This window comes from Bufo gargarizans, chromosome 8, assembly GCF_014858855.1.
Source record: "Bufo gargarizans isolate SCDJY-AF-19 chromosome 8, ASM1485885v1, whole genome shotgun sequence".
Classification (NCBI taxonomy): Eukaryota; Metazoa; Chordata; class Amphibia; order Anura; family Bufonidae; genus Bufo; species Bufo gargarizans.
Genome location: NC_058087.1, coordinates 64814446 through 64842194, shown reverse-complemented (window position 1 = coordinate 64842194; position 27749 = coordinate 64814446). Strand labels below are relative to the sequence as shown.

Here is a 27749-nt window from a genome sequence, read left to right as displayed (position 1 = left end):
GAGATACATATGTGGCTCTGTATTGCCCTGTATGTTTTATAGCGCTGTAGTATGTATGTAGTATGTCTTTAAAGGAGTTAAATTGGAATTTCAATTGTGGCGGTGAGCAGGTGAACAGAGTAGAGAAAGCAACTCTCATATAAGTGCTGCCCTCTCTTAAAACAGCTGATGCCCGCTGGTCTGATATTGATGACCTATCTTGAGGATAGCTCATCAGCAGTAAAAAGAGGACAACCCCTTTAACAGTAGGACTGGAGAGAATGGGTTAGGTTGAGAATTTGGCATGGGGGGGAACGTTTCATTTTTTGCCTCAGGCAGCAGAAAGGCTAGGTGCACCCCTGCCCTTGCCATAAAGCACTGAGGGAAGGTGGGGGGAGGGGGGCCCAAGCTGAACTCTTGCACCAGGGCCCATGAACCTTTAGCTATGCCCCTGGTTTCTTTAATAATCTATCAAGTTTTTTTTGAACTTAGGCTGGTCGAGGTGCTGTACACTGAATATATGTTTGTAGTCCAGTAAGTCTACTGTGTTATGTGCCCATTGTGCAGGGGGTGGGAGACTAGGGGCCCACCTTGCTTAGGGGCCCACTGGGGGATTCACCTGTACCCCTGTGGGCCAGTCCGAGCCCGAGCAGTTGCAGAGAAAGCAGAGTTTCTAGGTGTAATAGTATGCATATATTAAAACTTCACTTTACTCAGCAGTGCGGGAACATATGTACATGGGACCAACACAGGTGCCTTCAGCTGCCAAGTGCACATGGAACAGGTCAGTTTCATAGGTACATCACGCTCACCGCAGGTCCTTTGCTGGTCTTTCTTCAATCAAGACAGGAATGGAAGTGGGTGAAGTGAGTATAATTTTTTTCTTTTTAACCCTGGATTCACCCCTTAAAGGCTGAAATGATCTGAGGGATTAAATGACCGGGGGGAAGGGGGGGGGGTGGGCATTTGTTGCTCCCCATCATAGCGCCTGCTCCATACAATGGAAAGCAAGTCGTGACAAAATAATTCTTAACAAATCAAATTTTTTGTCAAATTCCAGTGAAGCAGCCGAATCAAATTTTTCAAAACTTGGCTCATCACTTGACTGGGAGTTGAGCGGCAAAACCCCTGCATGACCAGTACACAGTGTACTGGGCTCAATGCCTCCAGCTAGTCCAGTGTCACAGCTTGTTGATTGGTGGTGCGTCAGGGGTCGATCCCCTTGTTCGGAGGATGGGTCATGCTGACTACATTTTGGTCACTTTCTCATGGCAGTATTTCGGTCATTATTTCTCTAAATCAAAACTAGGAGTTGGTCCAAAACATGGAGGAGGTTCAAATGTTTCCATTATACGTTGTCTCTTTGCAGGTTTTACTCCCAGTATGGACTAATAAGTACTGAAGACAACTGCAGACAAAATACTGTCATGTGAAAGCGCCTATTAGACACAAATCTGCCAAATACTGACCTTGTGGAGCATCACTCCAGGGAAGGTGAGAATGATAATATAACATCCATAACCATCTCCAAAGGAAATGTGTCTCCCTCCTGCAGACAGCCAGGAGTACAGGATAAGGAGCACAAATAAGTGTAGCGCCAACTTGGCACTGGCTGTAGCCTCCCTCATGTACACCTGGAGTTTGTGCAAATTTCTCTTCTAATAATAAGAAAATGTTAACTATTATAAAACTTAGATATTTCTATTTTTCATAGCGTTGCTTTACACTGTATCAATGACTTTATTTCAGAGGAAATAGTGAGAATGCCAGTAAAACCCTCTGCCAGCTGCAACTCATGTCACAACCACTGGGTGGCCATACATAGACACATATCACATAAACAACTCCTGACTAAGGGAGCATTCACATGACCGCGTTTTTCTTCCGCGTTCGTTCCGCAATTCTTGTGGACAATGCACGGACCCATTCATTTCTATGAGTCCGCAAAAATTGCGGAATGCCTTTTGTCATCCGTGTGCTGTCCGTTCCGTGTGTCCGTTCCTTTTATTTTAAAACATGTCCTATACTTGGCCGCAAATTGCGGTCCGTGGCCCCATAGAAAGTCAGTGGGTCCATAAAGAAACGGATATCACACCGAAATGCATCCGTATGTCATCCGTTTTTGCGGACCCCTAGACTGAAAACATTCTAGGAAACCCTATTTCAGTCCCATTTCAGCTTTTTGCGGACCGTCAAAAACGGATGACACACGGAAGCACCGCGTCAGTATTATATGGAATTATGAAACGGAAACGGAAAGATAGCTGAAGACATACGGAACACATGGATCCGTGATTTGCGGACCGCAAAACTAACATGGTCGTGTGAATGCTCCCTAAGTATCATGTTTTTTGTTGTTGTTTTTTTACCATAGTTGGTCATCCCGTGCCACTCATTTTGGGATATTCTGAGCCAAGAGTAAAAGTAATGAAGTTCATCTGTATGTGTGAACATATCAAAGATGGCTTCCAGGGGTATGCAGCAATGTGTTTGACTGTGAGGCAAGAACCAGATTAAAGGTCTCGAAGTTCCTAATGGGCACTCGGTGCGCTCCTGTATAGCCTCTGTGCATGTGCCTCTGCCTTGTACATGAGACCCAATCCTGTGTAACCAAACTGTAGATACTTTGTGCAATCGTCCTGCAGTTGTTGTGCCATTTTATCCATACTACATTAAATAGGCAAACATATTTTCCAGATGCCCCACGTGGGTTTTAATCCATCCTTCTAAGTTAATAAATGCAAATGTTTTAAGAAATAAGCCTCTCTCTGCACATATACTGCATTTCCCCTTCATTATCTCATAATCACTCCACAACCTGTTGTCTCATTTACAATTCCATTGTCCATCTTTCATTCCTAGCCAGATTCACTAGCGCCCACCTTCCCTGACTTTTACAGCCGCCATCTGTCAGTAAGATTCACATTTTGCTCTGTTTACGCCGCTATCTCTTTGGCTGCCCTTTCCCACAATGACTGTGCCTTTGCTCTTTCCGTGACCCTCCTAAATCCTCAGTCATGTGTTGGTCGCACACAATGATGGCCGCTGCAGAAAATGCTAAACAATTGATACACTGTTTCAAGCAAACATGCTGTTTATTCTTATTTTGCTACATTTCTCTATTGACTAAATTAAGGCCAGCAATAATATTAAAGCCTGGCATTTGTAGATTTCCTGAAGTTCACATTCCAGACTGACAATTACATAAAGCTCCCAGCGGTCTCTCAGTCTGCGGCTAGGTTTATTATAAAACTGGTGACTTTACAATAAAGACACATCCATCGCTAAGAACTGTAGGGTAATACAAAAATAAGTTAGGTCTACTCTTTACGAAGGGGGTCTGAATTGCTGCTTGCCAATAATTTACATTCTAAGGGGCCATTCACATGTCCGCAAGTCTTTTGCAGTCTGCAAATTGCGGATTCGCACAACACAGACACCGGCCATAAGCGTTCAGCATTTTGCGGACCTCACACGGCTGGCACTATAATAGAAATGCCTTTTCTTGTCCGTGGCTACGGAACAGAAGTGCATACGTACATGGCCACTGCCATCTTGATTGAAGATCTCGCACAAAATCTTATGCATCCTGTGATGATGTCATCACATCGGCCGGTGTGGTGACGTCATACGTCCCCGTGCACGGGATTTTGGGTGAGATCTTCAATCAAGATGGTGGCGGCCAGCACTTCGCGCTGAAATTAAGAAGGTAAGTCTGATTTTTTTTTTAACCCTTTCATGACCAAGGGTCTTTGATACCCCTGTGACCACGTCTAATTTTGCAAATCTGACGTGTCACTTTATGTGGTAATAACTTTGGAATGCTTTTACTTATCCAAACCTTTCTGAGAATGTTTCCTCATGACACATTGTACTTCATGACTTCATTGTAGTCATAAATTTGAGTCAATATATTTCACCTTTATTTATATTTATGAAAAAATCCCAAATTTACAAAAAAATTCCATTTCTCTGCTTTTAAAACAGAAAGTGATATTTTTTTTATTTTTTATTACTTAACATTCCCCATATGTCTACTTTATGTTGGCATCATTTTGTAAATGTCATTTTATTTTTTTGGAATATTAGAAGGCTTAGAAGTTTAGAAGCAATTCTTAAAATTTTTAAGAATATTTCCATAACCCACTTTTTAAGGACCAGTTCAGATCAGAAGCCACTTTGTGGAGCTTACATAGTGGAAACCCCCCATAAAAGGACCGCATTGTAGAAACTACACCCCTCAAGTTACTCAAGTTTACAAACTTTGTTAACCCTTTAGGTGTTCTACAAGAATTAAGGGAAAATGGAGATGAAATTAAAAAATTTTAACTTTTTTGGCAGATTTTTCATTTTAATCCATTTTTTTCTTTAACACATTGAGGGTTAACAGACAAACAAAACTCTGATGTAAGGGCACACAGCAGGGCACAGAAGAAAAGGAGGACCATATGGATTTTTGGAAGGCAGATTTTGCTGGACTGGTTTTACTGTTTTTTATATGCCATGTCCCATTTGCAGTCCCCCCTGATGCACACTTACAGTAGGAACTCCCAAAAAGTGACCCCATTTTGGAAACTAGGGGATAAGGTGCCAGTTTTATTGGTACTATTTTGGGGTACATATGATTTTTAATTGCTCTATATTAAGTTTTTTGTGAGGTGAGGTAACCGAAAAATGGCTGTTTTGGCACCATTTTAATTTTTTACAAGATTCATCTGATAGGGTAGATCATGTGCTATTTTTATAGAGCAGGTTGTTACGGATGCAATGATATCAAATATGTCTACTTTGTTTGTTTGTTTCAGTTTTACATAATAAAGCTTTTTTTTTTTATGTCTTTGTGTCTCCATTTTCTGAATGCCTTATGTTTTTTTATTTTTTTTCCAATCGTCTTGTGCAGGGGATCGTTTTTTACACAAAGAGTTGATGTTTTTATTGGTACCATTTTTGGGTACATATGATTTTTGATCATTCATTATTACACTTTATAGGGCAAGGTGACCAAAATATTGGTTGTTTTGGAACAGTTTTTATTTATTCAGTTGGTTTTTGCAGGATGAGATGACGGTTAGATTGGCACTATTTTGGGGGGCATACGCCTTTTTGATCGCTTGGTGTTGCAATTTTTGTGAATTAGGGTGACAAAAATGGCACAGTTTTTATTTTTATTGGACAGGGTGGATCATGTGATATATTTATAGAGCCGGTCGTTACTGACGCGGTGATACCTAATATGTTTATTTTTTATTTTCATTTTTTAATCTCTTATAAATGAGCGGATATAGGCAATTTTTATTTATTTATTAACCATATTTATTTTACTTTTTTCATTTTCACACTTTTTTAACAAGTCCCACTTGGATTTTGAAGATCCAGTGGGGCTGATGGCTGTGCTATAAATTGCAATGCTCTTACACTGTCAGTTTTAGGCCTCCTGCACACGATCGTCTTTTTTTTTCCGTTTACGGGATGTTTTTTGCATTCCGTATATGGTCCATATATGGAAACATTCATTTCAATGGTTCCGCAAAAAAAGGAATGTTCTCCGTATGCATTCCGTGTCCGTATTTCCGTTTTTCCGTTGAAAGATAGACCATGTTCTATTATTGCCCGCAAATCTTGTTACGTGGCTCCATTCAAGTCAATGGGTTCGCAAAAAAAAACGGAACACATACAGAATGTACTCCGTATGTCTTCCGTATCCGTTCCGTTTTTGTGGAATCATCTATTGAAAATCTTATGCCCAGCCCAATTTTTTCTATGTTATTACTGTATACTGTATATGCCATACTGTATACTGTATGCAGTTCCTGATCAGTAGATCAGATGCAAAAAAAAATCTTCAATGTTGCAGAAATTTTTATATGACATGTAGTGCGAATTATGAATTTGCAGTGCTTTATTTTTTTCTGTAGATATTTTATGCATAGGCTGAAATTTGGGTAACATCTGTAGCAAAATGTAACAACATGTGGCTTTTGCCTTAGATTAGGCCTCATGCACACGACCGTTGTTGTGTCCCGTGTCCGTTGTTCCGTTTTCCGTGATTTTCTGCGGACCCATTGACTTTCAATGGGTCAGTGGAAAACTCGGCTAATGCACCGTTTGTCATCCGCGTCCGTGATCCGTGTTTCCAGTCCGTGAAAAAAATATGACCTGTCCTATTTTTTTCATGTACAATGGATCGCGGACCCATTCAAGTCAATGGGTCCGTGAAAAAACACGGAGGCACACAAGATTGTCATCCGCTTCCGTTTTTTTCCTATCATTTGCATGGCAAACTTAACTTTGATTTTTTTTTTTACTTTTCTTCATGTCTGGTGATCCTCCAAAAATAAAGAAAGACACACGGAAACAAAAACGGACACGGATCACGGAACCCCCTTTTGCGAACCGCCAAAAAATACCGTTGTGTGCATGAGGCCTTAGATGCAGGAAAACAGCAAAATTCATGTGCAAATCTACGTAGAAAATCCAAATCAAGTACATTTGCAAGTACTTGCCTCCTAAGGTTACAGCTGCATGTATCGTAACACTGCATGTGTTCTGCAATAGAAGTCAATGCATTTACAGAGCATTCCACACATAGCTTGACAGGTGGCCATGAGTGTGAATCTGCAGCATGTCAATCTACATTGGGAATTTCCACCATGCAGTGTGAAGGGTTAAATCTGAGGCAAATACACAGCATTTCCACATGAAAATCTGCAGCAAAGTCTACTTGATGGTATGGATTTTACCGCTGTGGATTTTGGCGAGATATACCTACGCTACCCTAAAGCTTTCATTGATACACATACTACACAAATGTAGCAGAGCTCAATTAATCATTTAGAGGCGATATTCCACAAAGGACATAAAAAAAAATGTCTAGTACCCCCACAGATCACAAAAACCATGGTTGAAAGCCTTACATGGGACTGTTATTGGGAGGATTATTGGGAACAAAAATGCATACAAATGCTCATTCCCAATAATTGGCTCATGCAAAGCTGCAACCAATAACCCAATGAACGAGCATGTTTATCGGGTGAAATAACCATTTATGTGGACACCAAAATCGTTGTTTTTGGGCAGCAAGTTGTGCTGTGTAAGCATGGATCAGCTGCCCAGAAACATTGGGTCTGTATGAAAATGAGCAATTGCAGTAGAGATCCCTTGTCCCCATAAAGTGGAGGTGACTGCGGCATGGAAATGCAGCTTTCACCTCCTCTGAGGAACAGGCAATTATCGGGAAGGATGGTTCCTCCTGATAATTGCTCGTTCAATCGGTGTGTATACAATAAACGTGCCATTACTACACTGACCAGAGAAATAGAGGTATAATTAGAGTCATAGGTAAAACGGACTGTATGACCTCTGCACATTTTGACCTTTTTTAGGCTTCTTTCACACTTGTGTTGTTGTTTTCCAGTGTTCAGATTCGGTAGAGGATCTCAATACTGGAAAACAAAAACTTTCCATTTAGTCCTAATGAATTCTGAATGGAAAAAGAACTATTCAGGATGCATCAGGATGTCTTCCGTTCCGTCAGCATTCTTTTTTGTGACCGGACACAAAACCGCTGCAAGCTGCCCGTTTTTTTTTTCCTTCTTAAAACGCTGAAAAAAACGGATCCGTCACTAAAAACAATGTAAGTCAATGCTGACCTTAAAAAACTGATTTGTCACACATTGATTTTCAGGGTATTTAGTGACGGATTCATTTTTTTCCGTTATGATTTCACACAACCGCATCCTAACGGAATAGATGCATCCTGAAGTGCAAAATCAAAACAGAGCCATTTAGTTACGGTATTGAGATCATCTGCTTGGCTCCATTCAAGTCAATGGGTCCGAGAAAAAAAACTGAACACATATGGAAATGCATCCATATGTCTTCCGTATCTGTTCCGTTTTTGCTGAACCATCTATTGAAAATGTTATGCCCAGCTAAATTTTTTCTATGTAATTAATGTATACTTTATATGGCATACGGAAAAACGGAAGGGAAAAACAGAAAGGAAACGGAAACACAATGGAAACAAAAAACTGAACAACGGATCCGTAAAAAATGGACCATAAAACACAGAAAAAGCCATACTGTCGTGTGCATGAGCCCTTAGGAGATGAGCATCGTAGCTGTTGCTTGAGTTAGATATTCAGTCATAAACATGAATTTTAAATGCTTTTTTTCCCCAAAATGTTATGCTTTGTTACAAATTTGCATGAAAATTGAAAAGTATAAGGTTGATTTTTTCACAATGAAGTACCAGATGCTAAAGTCATCTAAAAAACTAAACAGTGTACTATGTAAAGTATTGTATTCAAATAGAAAATCATCATGCTACAATTTTGTGTGTTCAGGATGTCATGCCACGGTCAAAACAACTGATACACTGTCTCATTTTCGCTATGCCATTTTGGATTCTAGTCCTGTTCCTCTGTCCCTCAATGACCTGTGATGTGCTGTAAACAAACAGACATTGATCCTAAGATCTCCATTAAAGTAGCCAAAGAAATGCAGGCTTAGGGCAATCCGGTAACTCGGTAATTGGCAAAGCTTCACACCCACTGATTTACTTCATAGGGGATTTCATACACACAAATATAACAAAAATTCCAAACATATTCTCTTGAACCACACTAAAACACTACAGGGATCAGTTATGACCAAATATAGGCCACTTTTTTGGCGTATATCAGGCATAGATTCTGTTGCATGCCATGGTGCGGCAGGATCTGCGACTTCTTCCTTGCTCAAGCCAGGTCTAAAAAAAGGGAGTATGCAGGGAAGGGGATGGGTCGGCAGGCCTAGTTTAGGCGTAGGAAATGTTCTAAATGTAAGACATCAAGGAAGCTGTTTAGAATTTAGAATTGGCAGTGGATGCGCCAAAGTTATGTAGAGGCCGGCGCCTTTTCATAACTTCGGCGGATCCACCACCAGATATAGGGGTTATTAAGACCGCCGTCTAAAAGGCTGGTCTTAATAAATGTGCCCCTATCTACCTATCTAATTCTGTCCACAATATACGCTCATTGATGAAAAGTAATGCACACAGAAATGGCTGATTGCTGCAAAACTCGGCATGCAGTTATGTCTCAGGCAGTTATGTAAATGATTACAGGTATGGTCTGATTAGACACTGGGTTTTGCCACAAGAGAGCACAAAACGGCTTCCCCTGCTGCCCTATTGAAAGGATCTCAGAGGCTACTTTTCGGTAGTGTACCCAAATAAAATAAAAATAAACAATAAAAAATGTTTGTACCATTAAAATATAAACGCATATGGTGACCGTCGTAATGGTAAAAAAAAAAAATTAAAGGGCAATTTTTCATAGTTTCACCTCACTAGACTACCCTGCAATCACTCAGCTCCGTAGACATATACGTCTATGTGAACAGAAAAATGTTAAAGTTATGGCTCCAGGAAGCCAGGGAGGAAAAAAGGAAAATGCTAAATATAGAAAAATCGCCATATCCTCAAGGGGTTAGGATAAGCTAACTTACCTTGTGTACATTGTTCATGTTATGGCTACTTTCTTTTGCCTTTTTAAACATGTTGACTTGAGTAATCTACAATGTGTCTACAACACATAATATAAATTTGACACAGGCAAAAACGTATTAGAAGGACGTATCAAACTTTTTCCTCCAGAATTTAGGCTTCAAAAATAGCAGTTTCTACATGATAAAATATTCCCTAAAAACGGGGCACGAAATGATGTCCCTCTTAGGTTCTCTATATGACTACACAGTTCATGTGAGGTGTTAATAAATGGAGCAGGTTCATTACAATATGGTAACATGCAACGTATGATGCACAAAGTAGAAAACATTTCTCTAAACTCTGTGCAAATTTTACAAAATATCTTACAATTGCCATTGCATTCTTCCTGAAATATGATGTATCTCAAAAAAATGGTTCAAGACTCTGCCTCATGTTTTCATACATTTGCCGCACTTTTCGTCACGTGCACCTAATAAGTCTTTGGTTTTAAAGCCGGCCATATACTTTAGATAACTATTGGCCAAGTATGCATGTTTCTGAATGGGGAGAGGAGAATAAGTCAGTGGCAGACACCTTGGCAATGGCTTATCTCACCAAGAACATTGATCAGGATGCTGAAATCCAACAACCTGATCCTTCTCTCCCTTGACATTAGCGACAAGTTAGGAGGCCCTCATGCACATTAGATGGCCAACTGGTCATGCTGAAATTGAAGAATTTGGCAGGCAATCTAATGTGTAGGAAATGTTTAATAGATGTCAAAGGAAGCGATATGTCTGAATTATGATATTTATTTGCTATAAAATTGGTTTTAGGAGTCCTTGGACCAATAGAACCAGTTTAACAAGCATAATACCTTATTATTTTTTTTCTTAGCGACAGCTTAAAGAGGACCTTCCATGGGTCCAAACATTATAGACTAAGTATCAGGATATGTAGGGCATAGTGCAGGGATCTAACTGCACTTACTATTTTTTCTGGGCGCCACTCCATTCGCCCGCTGTGGCGCCAGTTGTATTCTCCCACCTGGTATGCTAATTTTAGCATCGGAACATTGAGGAGGAGACTGAGTCTTTCTCCATGGGCGTCTTCTTCTCCCTGGCTGTGACGCTCTCTGCTGCGCTACAGCCTGGGAGAAGGAGACTATAATGTGTGTGAGAGATCTTCAATCATGGACAAAAATAGGCCATACCTTCAGGTGTAACTAGGGAAAACCCTAATGTCCGCGGAAAACCACTAATGTATGATACATACATTAAAGTCAATGGAAACTTGTGCTGTCCATGGAGATCATGGAGAGCACATGTCCGTGATTTACTGACATTTAAAGAGACCTAAGTAAGCAAATTAATGGGACTGAGCTGCAATGCCACAAGCATCCTGTAGACAAGTGTGCTGCTATTTTCTTAAACATACATTTATATAATCCTAGACAACCCCTTTAAAGGGATCTTAAATCAGAAAGGTTTTGTTTATTTAGTTTTTAAATACAATATACTGTACATTTTTTATAGTATTATGCCCTTGAAAATGAAATACAATTTATTTTCCTCCTGTAGCAATCAGCACAGATGATACACTATATAAACAAAAGTGTTGGGGTGCTTACACAATGCACCTACAGCAGCTTTTTTTTCCATTCCAATCTAAATCCTTAGGTATTAATATGGAGCTCAGCCTCCACACGTCTGTGAGACTGCATGATGTGAGAAAGGATAGAGATTAGAAGTCCGGTGTGTTGAGTACAGCACTGTCATCACACCGGGAATAGTCCAATTACAAAAATATCCCTTATAAAAATTGTTTGCAACAATCAGGGTCAGACTGCCTCCAGTGGGCCCTGGCTCTAATACCACAGTGGCCCCAAAGGTCCTAGCCAAAAAAAATCTATGTGGCTGCCTCATCAATAGTCTATTTTAGACTTCATTGATTCTAAAGGGGTTGGTCCTCAAGAATAATTTCTTCTGGTGGTCCCAATAAACTGCAATCTGACACTGCAAAGAATGAGAAAAGACCCAAAGTGTACCAAAGACCCAAAACATAGGTCATTCACAATTTCTGGCTGCACTACCTTAGATATACGTATCTCTTCAGCTACTAAAGAGGGATTGCAATATTGTGATTTGAGTTTGAGAACAATAATTTGTAATCTGCTTTCTAATAGTAGTGCACTCTGAAAACTGTTGTATTTTTCATTTAAATGGAACGGAACTACTTTGGATCCTTTCACCAGCATTGTGTCTGCTAAAAAAAAAAAGGGAAAAATTGTGTAATAATTGCATGATGTGTAGTGGATTCAACGGGTACAGACATTTTATTCATGGTGTAATTTGAAGTGAATTGTATGAGAAATGTTGGCACTGAGTCTGTAGATTTATGCAGTCAGACATTGTGCCTGCAGGGCACACTTTTACATTTAACTCAATGTTTCAACAGTGTTTCTTGAACTAGTGGATTGACACTGAGCCAAAAAGATAAAGGAGCTAAAAGGACTTCTTGTTAGCAGCACCGGAAATGCAGCATTAATACTTGGTTGGACTCACCAGTAAGATTTCTTAAACCAAGCTCTCGAAGCCCATGTTTCCCATCCTTCAGGTAGTTCAGGAAGATGGTTAAAGCATATCGGTCTTCGTACAATTTGTTTCCACGAATTATGCGCAGGTTCTCCAGTGGGAGGTAGTCAAACTGATTCAGAGCCACAAGGACATACCCTGTCACTTCTCGAATTGACTGCAAGAAAAAAGAATGAAAACTTAGAAGGAAATAACCAAGCCTTTAGTTTTTTCCTAGAAATAGCCAATTTTCCTACTATTTTCGCCAACTAGTAATGACAAAGACTGTCTGAGAATATAACAAACAATAAACTGTCTGTATTGAATAGCACAGTATCAAGCATAAGGAACATTTCTCATACAAATGCCCAAGCAGCCCATAACAGTAAAGCAGGGTGGTACGGGGGCAGAAGAAGATGAGAAAGAACAAGATATTTCTGCAGCACTTGATGAGATCCTCAGAACGTGAAAATCTTACAACACCTTAAGTCTACAGCTGTCTTCTGTTTAACCTAGAATGTTCTACTCTTCAGTGCCAAAGGTTAAGAAGTAGAAATCTGATTGGCAGATTCCTCAGACTCCAGCACTGACGGCTATCACTGATGTTTCCTACTTAACATATACTTGGTCTGTAGGGTTAAAGGCTATGAACACCTTCACGGCAATTTATTATTAGTGTTGATCAAGCACTAAAGTGCTTGGGTGCTCAAGTAGAACACCTCAGGATGCTTGAGTACTCTACCGAGCACCCGAGCACAATGGAAGCCAATGGGAGAACCCGAGCATTAAACCAGGCACCGCCTGCTCTGAAGAGGGGAGGGTGTCTGGTTCACAGGAAAAGGTCAGAAATTGATGGAACCACCACTGAAATGGTTCCGGGACAGCATGGGGAGGATGTCTGGATGCATCTTGGACTCTCAGGTTGCTGTTGAGAACGATGTTGTCCGAGTAATACGCCTCTTTTACAGACTGACAATAATACGCACAAAACCAAAGATAAAATAGATTTTAGTGGAAAAATTGTTAGGAAACATTCTTTTCTGTATATTTATTTGTATATAAAGTGCAAGTGCTGCCAAAAATTACAAGGAAGAGGCACTCCGATACAACCTGTATATAACATAAAGGAGGGCCTCATTCACATTGTGGTACAATTGTTCAGGTAGTGGGACTCCTACACTCATAAAGCCTATGCACTAAGTAAAAGGGCTGACAAAAATTACAAGGAAAAGGCACTAAAAATACACCCTTTATTACACATAAAGGAGGGCATCATACACACCCTTGAAAAATTATTTTTGATGACCTGCTGGTGACCCTCTAAAACATTAGGGGCGGGGGCCTGCTGCTGATCTGACCATAGAAAAAATTATGGGCGAGGGCCTGTTGCTGAGCTGACCAGCGAAAAAATTATGGTTGAGGGTCTGCTGCTGAGCTGACTCTCTAAAACATTAGGGGTGAGTGCCTGCTGCCGATCTGACCATGGAAAAAATAATGGCCGATGGCCTGCTGTTGAGCTGACCATCTAAAACATTATGGGCGAGGGCATGCTGCTGAGCTGACCATCTGAAACATTAGGGGTGGTGGGGGCCTGTTGCCGAGCTGACCATCTAAAACATTATGGGCAAGGGCCTGCTACTGAGCTGACCATCTAAAACATTATAGACAAGGGCCTGCTGCTGAGGTGACCATCTAAACATTAGGGGTGGGGGCCCGCTGCTGAGCTGACTCTCTAAAGCATTGGTAACATGACTGTCCGCAGCATCTATGGAAAAAGAAAACTGGATGTCACAGATATTTTTAGGATGCGCAAACGTTATACAGGAGGTGTAGCGCAGATAATGTCGCTGCCTGCAGCGGCCAAACAATTGCAAGCTATTTAACGCAGGTTGCGCTATAAATATATATTGCTGCCAGATACAACAATAGTCCTTAAAAGGACTTTTGGGTCTCTAACATCTACCCTGCCTAAACAAAAAATAAAATTCAATTCCCTACACTATCTGTCCCTTCTATAGCACAGCTCTCCCTGACTAAGACTGGTCGAACCACGTGTCATCGGGTTCTTTATAGCACCCGATGATGCGTTCTGGCCAGCCAATCACTGTAATGCCAGTAACCAACATAGCTACGGCATTACATTGAGTGGCAGTACTTACCAGCCTGTTTATTGTCTGCGTAGCAGTCAACAAACGTTCGGGGAGGAGACTCGAGCATGGCGTTCAAGCACACGTAGCATTTGGCCGAAAACCGTGTTGTGCCGAGCATCGCGATGCTCGAGCCGAACTGGTGTTTGGCTGAGCATGCTTGATCATCACTATTTATTATGATTGCATTTTAGGAGTTAAAAAGTTTTGCAGAGTATCACTTCTCAGTCCCATCAGTTGATGGCTCATGTGAAGCCTTATCTCTGATCTCCTGATCTCAAAAAACAATTTTAGCCACATTTAAGCCATTGGAGTTTAGCTATAATGAATGTTTATGAGGTCAGGAGATTGAATATAAGGCTTCACATGAGCCATCAGCTAAGGGAACTCTTTTTTATTTTTTTAAACAATAAAAAAATAAAAATTGTAGCCCAAAGTGAGTAAAATGCATAAAAAAATCATAAAAAAATTACCCCAAAGCTGTCAATAGCCATTAAAAGGGTATTTGAGTGTTATATATTTATGACCTATCCTCACCATAGGTCACTAATACCAGATCAGTGATGATCCAACACCTGGCACTCCAGCCAGTCAGTTGCTTGAGGAAGCTGTGGTACTTCGGTGAGTGCTGTGGCCTCCTCACAGTTTATCAAACACAGAGTGGTCCATTGGATAGCGGCTTTGCTTGATATCTCAGCCCAGCCCAATCCATTTGAATAGGACTGAGCTGTGCCTAGGCCATGTGATTGATGAATGTGATGTCACAGGCCTAGGGTAAGTTGCAAGAAGGCCGCAGTGCTCACTGGAGTCGGATAGGCCATCAATAAAAACTCTCGGAAAACCCTTTTAACCAGTCCAAATTGAATGAGTCTGGGGCCAGAATTATCCTTGTCTTGGCTTCATTATATGAATGGATAGCAGTCAAATATGAATTTATATGTAGGTTTTCTATAAAGTTAAAGCCACAGTGCAGTGAAACATACATGTTAGGTGTTCTATTGAGTTAAAAGGGGTGGACCATCCAAGTATTATGGTTGGCCACTGATATGGATTGGTTGCATCCAAGGTTGGTTTTGGATATGAAACCTGTGCGGTTGCACAGGGCACCCGAGCCTCTCCTGCTGTAGACTGGGCCTCAAATAGCCTGGAACCAAAACTCTGTGACAACTATGACTATTAATTTTATAGCAGTATTATTTAGACTTTGTATGTCACTTTTATTAACTCATTATGTATTTTGTGGGGCAGTTTATGATCCTTTTATAATGGTATTATTTGAGCACTGTATGGACATTGATGCACTGCCACTTAGGAACCGTTTATATATTTTGCATTGTATGATGGTTGTGGCACTGGATAGCAATATAAAAAAAAAAAATATATGTATGGAAGTATGATTTAGGCAATGTTTATATGGCATTGCTTTCTGGATACCAAACTGCATGGTGCTTGTAATTAGCTTTTTTATACACTGTATGACAGTACACTATTTGGAGGGACACCAAAAGTTATTGAACAGGACACCACTCAATATAAGGCATGGCCACATACAATACTGATATTATGAGAGAAATGTCTTTCTAGTTGCAGATTCCCACAGTCATAATAGCTGACTTCTTGGATCAGCAGAAACAACCAGTTTTCATCAACCCATCTGTATATACAGTAGGTCTATATGTTTTATCACATAATTTATATATTTAGGAGTGTAAGTTTATACAGTATGATCCAAGCTAAATCTACTGTAGCAGAAGTAATATATTTAATTGACCATCAGTATATCATTCTAGTCTCCCTGAAGTCTTCTACAGAGCAATATGTCAGGGGTGAATATATATGTATTTTATGTCATTTTAGTAATCATTCTTTTGGCCCAGCACTTTATGGTTTATTCTTTCTGTCTCCTGGGAGAATTCCATTTTTCTTTGTATGTCATGGACAAAGCACATCCTACTTCAGTTGTCACCGGTAAAGTGGAAGAGGATTATGGTGGCAATTAATCTTCCATTACAGATATTGTGCAGAGAAGAAAATCAGTGTGTTCTCTTGAGAATTACAACTCTCTTGAGAATTACAACTGTTATAATTTGTACTTGAACATGCTCCATGGTGAAATAATTAAATATACGGTAATAATAACACAATATCCTTTAGACTGTAAATAAAATCCTACATAGTTACTGGTGTGGCACTTACTGGAGTTGTTTTATGAAGACAATCCATGTTCCATGCCATTTTAGGGCTTATGGAATCAAAGATGGAGGTGCTCCGCTAGGGATGATCCTCTAAGAGCCATAGCAGAGAGCTGCTCTGTCAACGTGGTTCTAACTCTGGTGGACTCAAGCCATTGATGTACAAGATAAAATGGATGGCTATTCATTTGGCTGTGTGTTCCCCTACATAAACGGTTTCTAATTAGTTCTTGGAGCTTCATATGCCAATCTATTATAAAATAACCCCTCGCATCACAGTTATATTAAATTATTGATTAGAGCAGTGGATGGTTCTGGAGATATCCCAAATGTATCATGACTTCAGACATGATGACCACATGTAATACCCTCTAAACTTTTGATAACTAGTGTAATGTTAGAGACTGGAAAAATAGATACTATATTTGTCTTCTAGACTTAATTCTGGAGCTATGAATTTCTTTACTAAATCAGGATATTTATTTTTTATTAGGAGACTATAAAATCAGACAGATTTGATCATGTAAGCAAACACTATTAGGATTTTAGCTAGCAACACCTGGGAAATCTATACATTACAGTTCATATATATATTGTGTGAATATCTTTACTATTTGCAAATGTCATCAACAGTTATTGCCTTTTAGTGGTTGTGGTCCAATACACATGGGCATAATCTAGTGCTAATCTTTGGAGAGTTCAATGGTTGTATACAGTATGTAGTCTCCATAATATATTAGTTTGGGTTTGGATGCATTTATTGGCATTCGCTGAGACCAGTAACAAACAGCAAAGAGAACCAAGCGTGGTGTAAAAGTAAAAAAGAAAAAGAAAAACACCTGTTCAGAGCATTCCAGGTGCAGAGCTGGGCTCACATCTACCCTCTGTGACTGCAGTCTACATGAATGTTGCTATTGTTGCTGGTCAATGAATGGTCTCAGCACTGATATCTGCAGGTTCGGTCACATGCTGTTCCTGCACAAGTTACCACTGATGATGTTGATTGGCCATTAACAGTGACATGCGTGTACATAGAACATCACACTTCTGGTCAGTAAGAATCAGAAGTTGCAGATATAGGAGCCCAAGGTTGGACCTTCAATCCTCTGTAAAGGTGATTTATTTATTCTTTTCATTTTCCATCGTGGCCAGCTCCTTGGCCATTGATTTTTGGTTCACTTTAATCTGTAAGGCCAGATTTACACTTCAAACAATCCACACTAAAATCCACCACAAAATCAAGATTTGGTGCATGTGGATTTCCTAATTGATTTATCCCCGGATTTGTTTGTCGGGAGGACAGCCTTCTAGCACCAGCTAATAGGTGCTGGCAGCCGCCTCCATCTGCCAGTGAAAATTAGACATCTTGCAAACCTCAAGCAAGATCTGAAGGAGAAAGTGTCATGAGAGTGAGAACTTTCCTCAGAATTTTTTCTGGCAGCAATCAAGTTAGATGACTGCTCAGTAGCAGCATCAGTGTCTGTGGGGGCATCCCCACAAACACTTTAGGGGACCCCCAAATGGCTCAGGGAACTGTCTCCTTTATCCTTTGCTTCCTCAGAAGAGGAATTTATATTTAAAAAGAAAAATAGGGCTCAGTATGAACACATACCATCAGTTTCTGAGGTACCATCTCCCCAGAAACAGTCAACACCTTTGACAGTACACATGAAGGTGTCTTTGGTCAAATAAATACAACACCTGAATAAAGCTTGTTTGAGCAAATTCGGCTCAAAACATACATAGAAGGTTGCTGTGAGTTACAATCTGATGTAGATTGAGGTTCAGAATCCATAACATGTTTCAACTCCTCCTCAGAAAGAGGAAAATGGAGTGAATTCAAAATGCAGAGAGGAGATTTGGCAGGGAGACACGCTCTCCCATCCAAATTGTTTGCTAAATCATGGGCTATATATGAGTCTTCTGTAAGTAAAGGAGTTTGCATTTTGTTTCTCTCTAGTTAAAGAGAACTTAGTTCTCAAAAATTTTATAGGGATACCTCACATTCAGGCCCTAACTGCTCCCTTTCTCTGCTATCTATCACTAGAACCGCAAAATGATGCTACTGACAAAACATTGAAAAATGAACAATTTAAAGTAGGAGATACAGGAGGTCCTTTGCTTTTTATATTAATTAAAGCAGAATAGAGGATGAGGTCTCATCTTCACAAAATGCAACTACTCTCATCCAAATTGGCTCTTCTTAAAGCAACTAGTAGAGCCTTAACTATAGGTCAATCCTTTAATTACATTACAAATATCAAGCGAGGAAGCACTGAAAAACTATATGGAAATAAAAAGAATATATAAAAAACGAATAAAGGCCGCCAAACTAGGGACCGATAGATTAATTGCCAAAGACAGCAAAACTAACCCTAAAATGTTCTTCAATTATATAAATGGTAAAAAGTATAAATCTGAAGGTGTCGGCAAGAGCAATAAGGGCTGAATTGCAGAGAGCGATGAGGAGAAAGCAAAGCTATTAAATATTTTTTTTCTCCACTGTATTCACTGAGGAAAATAAATTGTCAGATGAAATGCAGAATTTAAAAGTTAATTCCCCATTAAAAGTGCCCTGTCTGACCCAGGAAGAAGTACAACAGCGACCTAAAAAGATTAAAATAGACAAATCGCCAGGACCGGATGGCGTACACCCCCGTATCCTAAGGGAATTAAGTAATGTCATAGCCAGACCCTTATTTCTGATATTTACAGACTCTATACTGACAGGGAATGTCCCACAGGATTGGCACGAAGCAAATGTGGTGCCAATATTCAAAAAGGGTGCAAACACAGACCCCGGAAACTATAGGCCGGTAAGTTTAACATCTGTTGTGGGTAAACTGTTTGAAGGTTTTCTAAGAAAAGCTATCTTGAAGGATCTCAATGAAAACAAGCAAATAACATCATATCAGCATGGCTTCATGAGGGATCGGTCATGTCAAACTAATCTAATCAGTTTCTATGAGGAGGTAAGTTCTAGACTTGACAGCGGAGAAACAATGGATGTCGTTTATCTGGATTTCTCCAAAGCATTTGACATTGTACCACATAAAAGGTTAGCATATAAAATGAAAATGCTCGGACTGGGAGAAAATGTCCGTATGTGGGTAAGTAACTGGCTCAGTGATAGAAAACAGAGGGAGGTTATTAATGGTACACACTCAGATTGGGTCACTATCCCTAGTGGAGTACCTCAGGGGTCAGTATTGGGCCCTATTCTCTTCAATATATTTATTCATGATCTTGTAGAAGGCTTGCACAGTAAAATATGATTTTTTGCAGATGACACTAAGCTGTGTAAAGTATTTAACACTAAAGAGGACAGTATACTACTACAGAGGGATCTGGATAGATTGGAGGCTTGGGCAGATAAGTGGCAGATGAGGTTTAACACTGACAAATGTAAGGTTATGCACATGGGAAGAAATAATGCAAGTCACTTGTACATACTAAATGGTAAAACACTCGAATACACTGACATGGAAAAGGACCTAGTAATTTTAATAAACAGCAAACTAAGCAGTAAAAACCAGTGTCAGGCAGCTGCTGTCAAGGCCAATAAGATAATGGGTTGCATCAAAAGGGGCATAGATGCCCGTGATGAGAACATAGTCCTACCAGTTTACAAATCACTAGTCAGAGCACACATGGAGTACTGTATACATTTCTGGGCTCCTGTGAACAAGGCAGACATAGCATAGCCTGAGAGGGTTCAGAAGAGGGCAACTAAAGTAATAACTGGAATTGGGCAACTACAGTTTATACTAAGATTATCAACATTAAGGTTATTAACTTTAGACGACTGAGGGGAGATCTAATTAATATGTATAAATATATCAGGGGTCAGTACAGAGATCTCTCCCATCATCTATTCATTCCCAGGACTGTGACTGTGACGAGGGGACATCCTCTGCGTCTGGAGGAAAGAAGGTTTGTACACAAACATAGAAGAGGATTCTTTACGGTAAGAGCAGTGAGACTATGGAACTCTCTGCCTGAGGAGGTGGTGATGGTGAGTACAATAAAGGAATTCAAGAGGGGCCTGGATGTATTTCTGGAGTGTAATAATATTACAGGCTATAGCTACTAGAGAGGGGTCGTTAATCCAGGGAGTTATTCTGATTGCCTGATTGGAGTCGGGAAGGAATTTTTTCCCCCTTAAGTGGGGAAAATTGTCTTCTACCTCACAGTTTTTTTTTGCCTTCCTCTTGATCAACTTGCAGGATAACAGGCTTAACTGGATGGATAAATGTATTTTTTCGGCCTTATATACTATGTTACTAAACAAGCCTGTCATCTCACATTAGCAGGGATGGCAGACTTAGCCCCAAAATCTCTTGAATACCCTAACCTGGAAAACGGTAATCTGTTTGGTTTAGAATTCATTCAGGAAATGAAATACGAGGTATGCGAGCCACAAATGTCACAGGAGCAGACCCAAACAAATCAGGGATAATTCAAGAAAAGGAATTTCAACAAAATCTAGTTCTTACAAGAAGTCTTACCCAGGTTAGCAAATGGACATTTTATGGGAAACAATTTGGTCATAAACATGATTAAAAAAAAAATGACCTTACTCTACAACTAAAATCATTCCCCTTTCAGAACAGATTTCCATTTTTCAGACAAGTCAAAGTATTAAAGGTTGCCTTCAATCAAGGGTAAATATCCCCAAAAAATAAACAGGATGGAAAAGGGATGGATAAGTCATATTTTTCCAGTCATAAAACCAGACAGGTCCATCAGACCAGTTCTAAACATAAATGTGTTAAACAAATTCTTGCAGCCAAAAGAAATTCAGTATGGAGAGCATGACGGATTTACGTTACTTACTCCTAAAAGACATGTTTCTAGTGAAAATAGACATAAAAGATGCCTTCCATGCAATACACATAGCTCAAAAACACAGACGCCTTCTCCAATCCAAATGGAAGGAAGACATTTATTATTGGAATGTCATGGTGTTGGCCTCTCCAATGCTCCTTACACCTTAACCTTCATCCGTGTAATGAAGTTCCTAATCTCTTGTTTAAGAACGACATGAATAGCATGCATGATTTATCTAGATGATCTCTCAGCTGTTAACATGGATACAAATGATAGTATACCCCTATTTATAAATAGATTAGTAAATGTCCCCAATAGATCTTTCCATTTGCAATGTGATTCACCAAGTACCAAAAAGACAAAAGCCTACAGCTGCTGGATTCTGTGTAAATATGCAAAAGTCTATAGAAAACCCTACAAAGTGCCTAACTTTTCTAGGGTTTAAATTGATACCAAAGCTTTCACCATTGGGAATCCATCAGAAAAATGGCTGAAATTAAAAACAATAGCCAGCCTAATAGGGAGAATGATGGTCATGCAGCCATCTTTCAAAACGGTAACGTTACTGTGTCTCCAAACAGATAAGGAAAGCTGCTGAGGCTCCGAAAAAAGTGGACATCGGAATTACAATTAACTCTAGAAGTAAAGAGGGAATCGTGCAACTTAATACAACTTCCTTTTCCAACTCTTTGTCCTATAAGACAAGAAAAAACACATATCACCATAACTTCAGATGCATTGCTAATGGACCAGACAGCAAACATAAGAAAAAAAAACAGTGCTTCATAGTGTAAAGCCGAATCTTAAAAGTATAGCTGCACAGGTATAAGTGCGCTTGAAAAATGTAGGATAAAATAAGCATCAGATGTCCTGATTCCTCTCCCTTCCTCCCCCTCTCCCCATGTTTCCCCGGTTAAATTGTTCTCCCCCCCCCCCCCTAGTTACTGTTCTTTTTGAGATGTAGCTGGGATGACTCGACTAGATTGTTACACTCAGTAATTTAGAAGTCGGTTAAATTCCAAGTGTTAAGGATACTGCAGTGGTATAGGCATAATCAAATGGCAAACATAATATAATGCTGTTAATAAAGACCTTGGTCCTAACTTGCTATTTGATTCTCTGTCACCCCCGAGTCAATTGCTATAGGTTCAATAACTTTGATGTTAAAAGCTGGATATATTTTCTTTTTACGTTAATACTTGATTGTTGTATAACTCCATTGCAATACATGTCATGACATTTAATGCTATGTGGACCAATCTTATTTATGTTTATGATATAGATTTTCATAATCATTTTATTGTAAAACAGAATTATTATTTTTTGAACTTTCAAAATTTGAATAAAAAAAGAATTTAAACAGATGTCCACATAGAAAGCCCAGTGAATGGCGTTCCAATGTGCAGTCTGGGAGTAGGATGCAGCTCCCTCTGCCCAATCCCCAGATGGTGATCCCAATTGAAGATAGTGAAGATAAAAGATAATAACCGATTCCAGGGTAAAATTAAAATGTATTAACAAAATGGTAAAAAGTACAAAAGTACGGTCTGTCAGCTTTCTCCGGTGCAGATACGACTGCAGGTATTTATACACGGAATAGTAATATAATAATTTTTACTTCCTGTGTTTTCAATAGGTCTAATACTTTTCATCACTTCTTTATCTGACATTTATTAACTTTTTATTATTGTCATCTAGATACCCCCCATCAATATTGTTCCTGCAATACCTTTTGGTCTCTCACTTGAATATTGCCCCAGCGATGTCATCAGAGCATTTTCCCTTCTTCTAACTCCTGTTCCACATATCCACCTATTCGTTCTCACATATTTCATTTATGTGTTATATTTTATTATGAGTTTTTTCACCTCTACAAATAATAATAACACATATTTCTGACTGAATTCATTCCTGTACTAATTGCACCTTGATGCTGGACTTAAATATTGTATTTTATGTCTATTTTGCCTGCAAATTCTCTATTTTATTGCACCTTGATTGGTACTGCCCCCTAATCTCTGTGTATGTGTATATATACCTGCAGTTTTAAACCTGTCTTATCTGCACCTGAGGAAGCCGACAGACCGACAGCAAAATGCGTTTTTTCTTCTTTGTTAATAAATTGTCATATTACTCCTGGAACGGCAGCGCCCCAAATCTGTTATTATCTTTTATCTTCATTATCCACAACAGACAGCTGTTAGAGGGAAATAGGAGGTTTTGGAAAGGAACCTCCACATCAACTTGCTAGACCAGAGTCGAGTAGACAGAGCAGCGAAGCTTGGCTTACAGACAATGGACAAATGATGGACAAAATCAAGAAGAATCTGCATAGAAGCCTCAGAGATATGGAAAATGGCCTTAGAACAAAATCTAGATCTAAGAGTACAATATGTTTCCGGACATTCCAACGAAGTGGCAGATTCCTTGTAAACAGACAAACTGTCCTTATCATCGGTAGCAGTCAAACATCCCATATTCACTAAAATAAATCAAACATTTGGAACAAGGAAAATAGACCTGTTTGCATCAGCAATCTCAGCTTAGATTTTTGGTCTCAAGGACATAGAGAATGGATGCATTTTCTTTTCCTAAAAAGGTTTGTACTACTCTACCCATTAGCTTGTGCTAGGTGGCTGTCCTTCTCCCAACGAACAAAGCAGAGTTTGCAGGAATCTATAAGGCCCACCCAGTACCCAACCTAGTTATTTCATCCTGATAGCAGAGAATACTAATTGGCTTCTGTATATGTTCTCTTAGGCCAACAGTAGAGGATAGCAACGTACACAAGAATGTTTAGTTTATATTAATGCAACTTTAGCCATAAAGTGATAAACTTACATTCTTCTAATAGTTTATTGAAACTACATGTCTTTGAAAGATTAAAAAATATATATTATACAGTGACTATGAACTAAAAAGCTTATTGTAGTTCCTCGTTTTAGTTATTAAATTGTTAAAACTGTTCAAATACAGTCGGGTATTTTTCCCAATGTTAGATTGATGGGGAGAAGGGGTAAGTCATCATAACTCTATGGAAAAAAATCTGAGGAAAGTTCCTGTTATCACAGAAGTTTTCCTGGGAAATCTCAATCAACCCCTTGAATGCTCGCGAGATCTCGCTCTTTTTTGACGGCAGATGGGGGCAGCCGTAAGCACCCGTTAGTTATTGTCTGGTGGCTGACCCTTTCCCTTGAACAAAAAACATTTGCAGATCATAAACTCCTGCAAACTTTGCTTTTAGGAATAATGTTGCAGTGGATACGATATGCAGTAAAAATTCTATCTGTAACGGTTAGGTTAGGATCCTGATTTGAACATCTACACTAATTTGTGCATTTTTTGTGCACTTAGGTACAAATTCCACATAAATACACTGATAGGTGTAAACCTGGCCTAAGGGCTCATGCCCACGAATGTAAGGGCTCCGTGCCCGTGCTGCGGACCACAAATTGCGGTCTGCAATGCACGGGTACTGACCGTGGGGCAGCCGCATGCAGATCGCGGACCCATTCGCTCGAATGGGGTCCGCGATCCGCATTCGACAGTCCGCACCACAAAAAAGGAGTGCATGCACTACTTTTTTCTGGTGCGGAGGCAAGGCCAGAAACAACATGGAAGCACTCCGTAGTCCTTGATGCGGAATGCACACGGCTGGTGACCCGTGTATTGCGGAACCGCCGTATGCGGTCCGCAGCACGGGCACGGAGCCTTAACATTCGTGGGCATGAGCCCTAACAGTGCTGATTGTGGTTTTATACTATATGGTTAATTTTTGCAGCGAATCTGCCACGTGTGACCATTTCCCGATCATGGCAAAGTTATACCACAATAAGGGTACGGTCACATGGTCAGGTTCCCAATGCACTTTTGGAAAAACAGGAGTGTATCATAAAAGGAGAGAAAGTATAAAGGAGATACCACTTCTCTTTTTTGAATTCACTCCTGATTTTGTCTTCCGAAACCGCATGCAGAAACCTGACCGCGTGGAACAGTAAGACATGCGGTTTTGCCATGGAAATGACTCTCTCTCTTGCAAAAAGTGAAGTTTGCTGTAGAGATGCACAACATGAACGAACATGATGCAGCTTTCAAATCTGCACCACAAGTCAATTTATGCTCCGCTCTGTCAGTTCATTATAAGGTGTTGCCTCACCCATATTTTAGTTTCTGGTTCAGTTTATTTTTTTTATCAATAGTAGTTCTCCATATAAATGATCTTATCACTATACAACATCTTGTATTGTTTCTCAGTTTAAAAAAAAGAAAAGTTTTTTTATCAAATTTGCACAGAATCCGCTTAGTGCGAAAGAGATTGATTTTGCTTTTGCTCTGCTTAGACATGCAAATGTGTAAATGATGGGTGTTGTCAAAAAATAAGGCAATGGCACTGGAAAGCATCAATCATCTCTCAAGGATTTGGTACAGTATCTAAAATGATTATGGAGCAATGCAAGAAAATTAGTTTCCCTGTGTCCTGAAGCTACAAAACCCAAGAGGCATAGAGCCATTAGATGTACCATAATGGTGAATGTCTGACCGCTGGCCCCTAAATACCAGAGAACAAGACCCAATGCCCCATTTGCTAAAATCGGAACCAGAAGTGAGGAGACTAGAGGACTGGAGCATAGCTATAGGGGGTGCAGAGGTAGCAGCGGTAGAAGGGGCCCAAATACCCTTGAGCCACATAAGAAAACACCAGCAAATAGCAAGTGCATGCTGGTCAAGTTACACCTCTGGCTGGAGGGAAGGGGTTAGGTCAAGAATTTGGCATGGAGGATGCCATTTCAGTTTTTGCCTCATGCAGCACGAATGCTATGTACTTCCCTGCCCCTGGCCACAAATCACTGAGGGGGGGGGGGGCCAAGCTGAACTTTTGCACCAGGGCCCATGAGCCTTTAGCTATGCTTCTGACAAGAGATGCGTAATATGCCAAAGGCTGACGTATCTTTTTTTGTAAGGCCTCTCTTTCACATCAGTGAATCCATAAACAGCACCTGTATCCATTGACATTTTTAATGTGTGTATTTTTCATGGACCATGGGTGTGTGGTGACATCATGCAAGCGGGTCCATTATAGTCTATGGGTCTATGAAAACCATGGACACAGCACTTTGCTAGAAAATGTTCTTTAAATTAATTTTCAGCCTAGTAGTGTCCATGAAATACAAATGACACACAGAAAGCAAATAAATGGACACACGGACCAAACGCAGATTTCTAATGGACATCTTCACAGGTGAACCACTGACCACCTTATCACAGATATCATCAAGGACACGGACATGTGAAAGAGACCTATCTCTCATAGGCTATAATCTGCATATGTGCATCTGCCCAGCCCTCTCCTTCCAGTTCCAATCTTTTTTTTTTATAGTATTTATTTATTGAAATTTTGGAACATCTACCAAATCCCAAAGGGATACAGAAAACAAAGACAGCCGGACTACAAGTCCATAATCCAGTACTCATACAAGGATCCCTGAGAGGGAAATACATCAGGATAAAGCAATGATATCTTATCACTAAACAGATGAGCAGTCCCATATTACATCACAGCGTTCTTACTAGTACGGTACACTACAACCATTTACACAAACACTCATCCTGGGGTCCCAGAACCCCGCCATTGAAATCAGATAGTACCCTGTGCACATAACCAAAGGCCCCAAATCGGATCAAACTTATCAGGAGTCCCCCTCGCTACAAAAGTGAGTTTATACATCTGCAGGTCAGTGTTTATCAGTTGGATTTAAGATCCAAGGGTAGGGTTCTTGGGTGGTTTCCAATGCAAAAGGATTGTTTTCCTTCCGTAAAACATGAGTAGTCGGAGCAACTTCCTGCCATATTTGGTAGGAACTACCTCTGTTACCAATCCCAGCAAACATACTATAGTAGAGAGTATCCCCAGGAGTCCCAGCTTTGTGGAGGTAAAATCTCACTCCAGTACCGCTGCATAGCAGGACAAGTCCATACCATGTGATATAAAGATCCTCTTGGCTCTCCACACCCGATACAGGAATGCTCTGGGGGAGCCTACACATATGGTGCAGGCGCACTGGAGTGAGATATACCCTATGTACTTACTTGAGTTGAATCTTTAGTTTCAGGGTGAATTCACAAGTGGCAGAATTGTTGCAGAAATTTCTTTGACTAAAAATCAGTTCCATTCATCTGAACGGGTCTGTTTCTGTGCTAAGCACATGGATGTCTGTAAACTCATTCAGATATATGGAATAAGTACAAAAGAATCTGCAACACATCTGCAGTATGTTCATCTCTAACAATGATGCTTCAACCCTAAGGCCTCTTGCCCACAGTGCAGATATGTGTGCAGAAAATATGCAAGAAATGCAGTGTGTCGGTTTTAGGGTCCATTCACACGTCCGTTGTTTCTTTCCTGATCTGTTCCGTTTTTTGCTGAACAGATCTGGACCAGATCTGTACCCACTCATTTTCAATGGGTCCTGAAAAAAATTGGACAGCACAATGTCTGATTTTTTTTTCAGGACCCATTGAAAATGAATGGGTACAGATCTGGTCCAGATCTGTTCAGCAA

General features: G+C 40.0%; 1 protein-coding gene across 2 annotated transcripts in view; it reads right to left on the bottom strand.

Moving 5' to 3' along the window:
• ERBB4 (erb-b2 receptor tyrosine kinase 4) overlaps window positions 1-27749 on the bottom strand; it is a 1102749-nt gene that overhangs the window by 531725 nt on the left and 543275 nt on the right. For both annotated transcript variants that reach the window (XM_044302570.1, XM_044302571.1), the window contains exon 3: window positions 12013-12199. In XM_044302570.1, the coding sequence (XP_044158505.1) occupies window positions 12013-12199 (187 nt within the window). The remainder of the gene's footprint in view (window positions 1-12012; window positions 12200-27749) is intronic.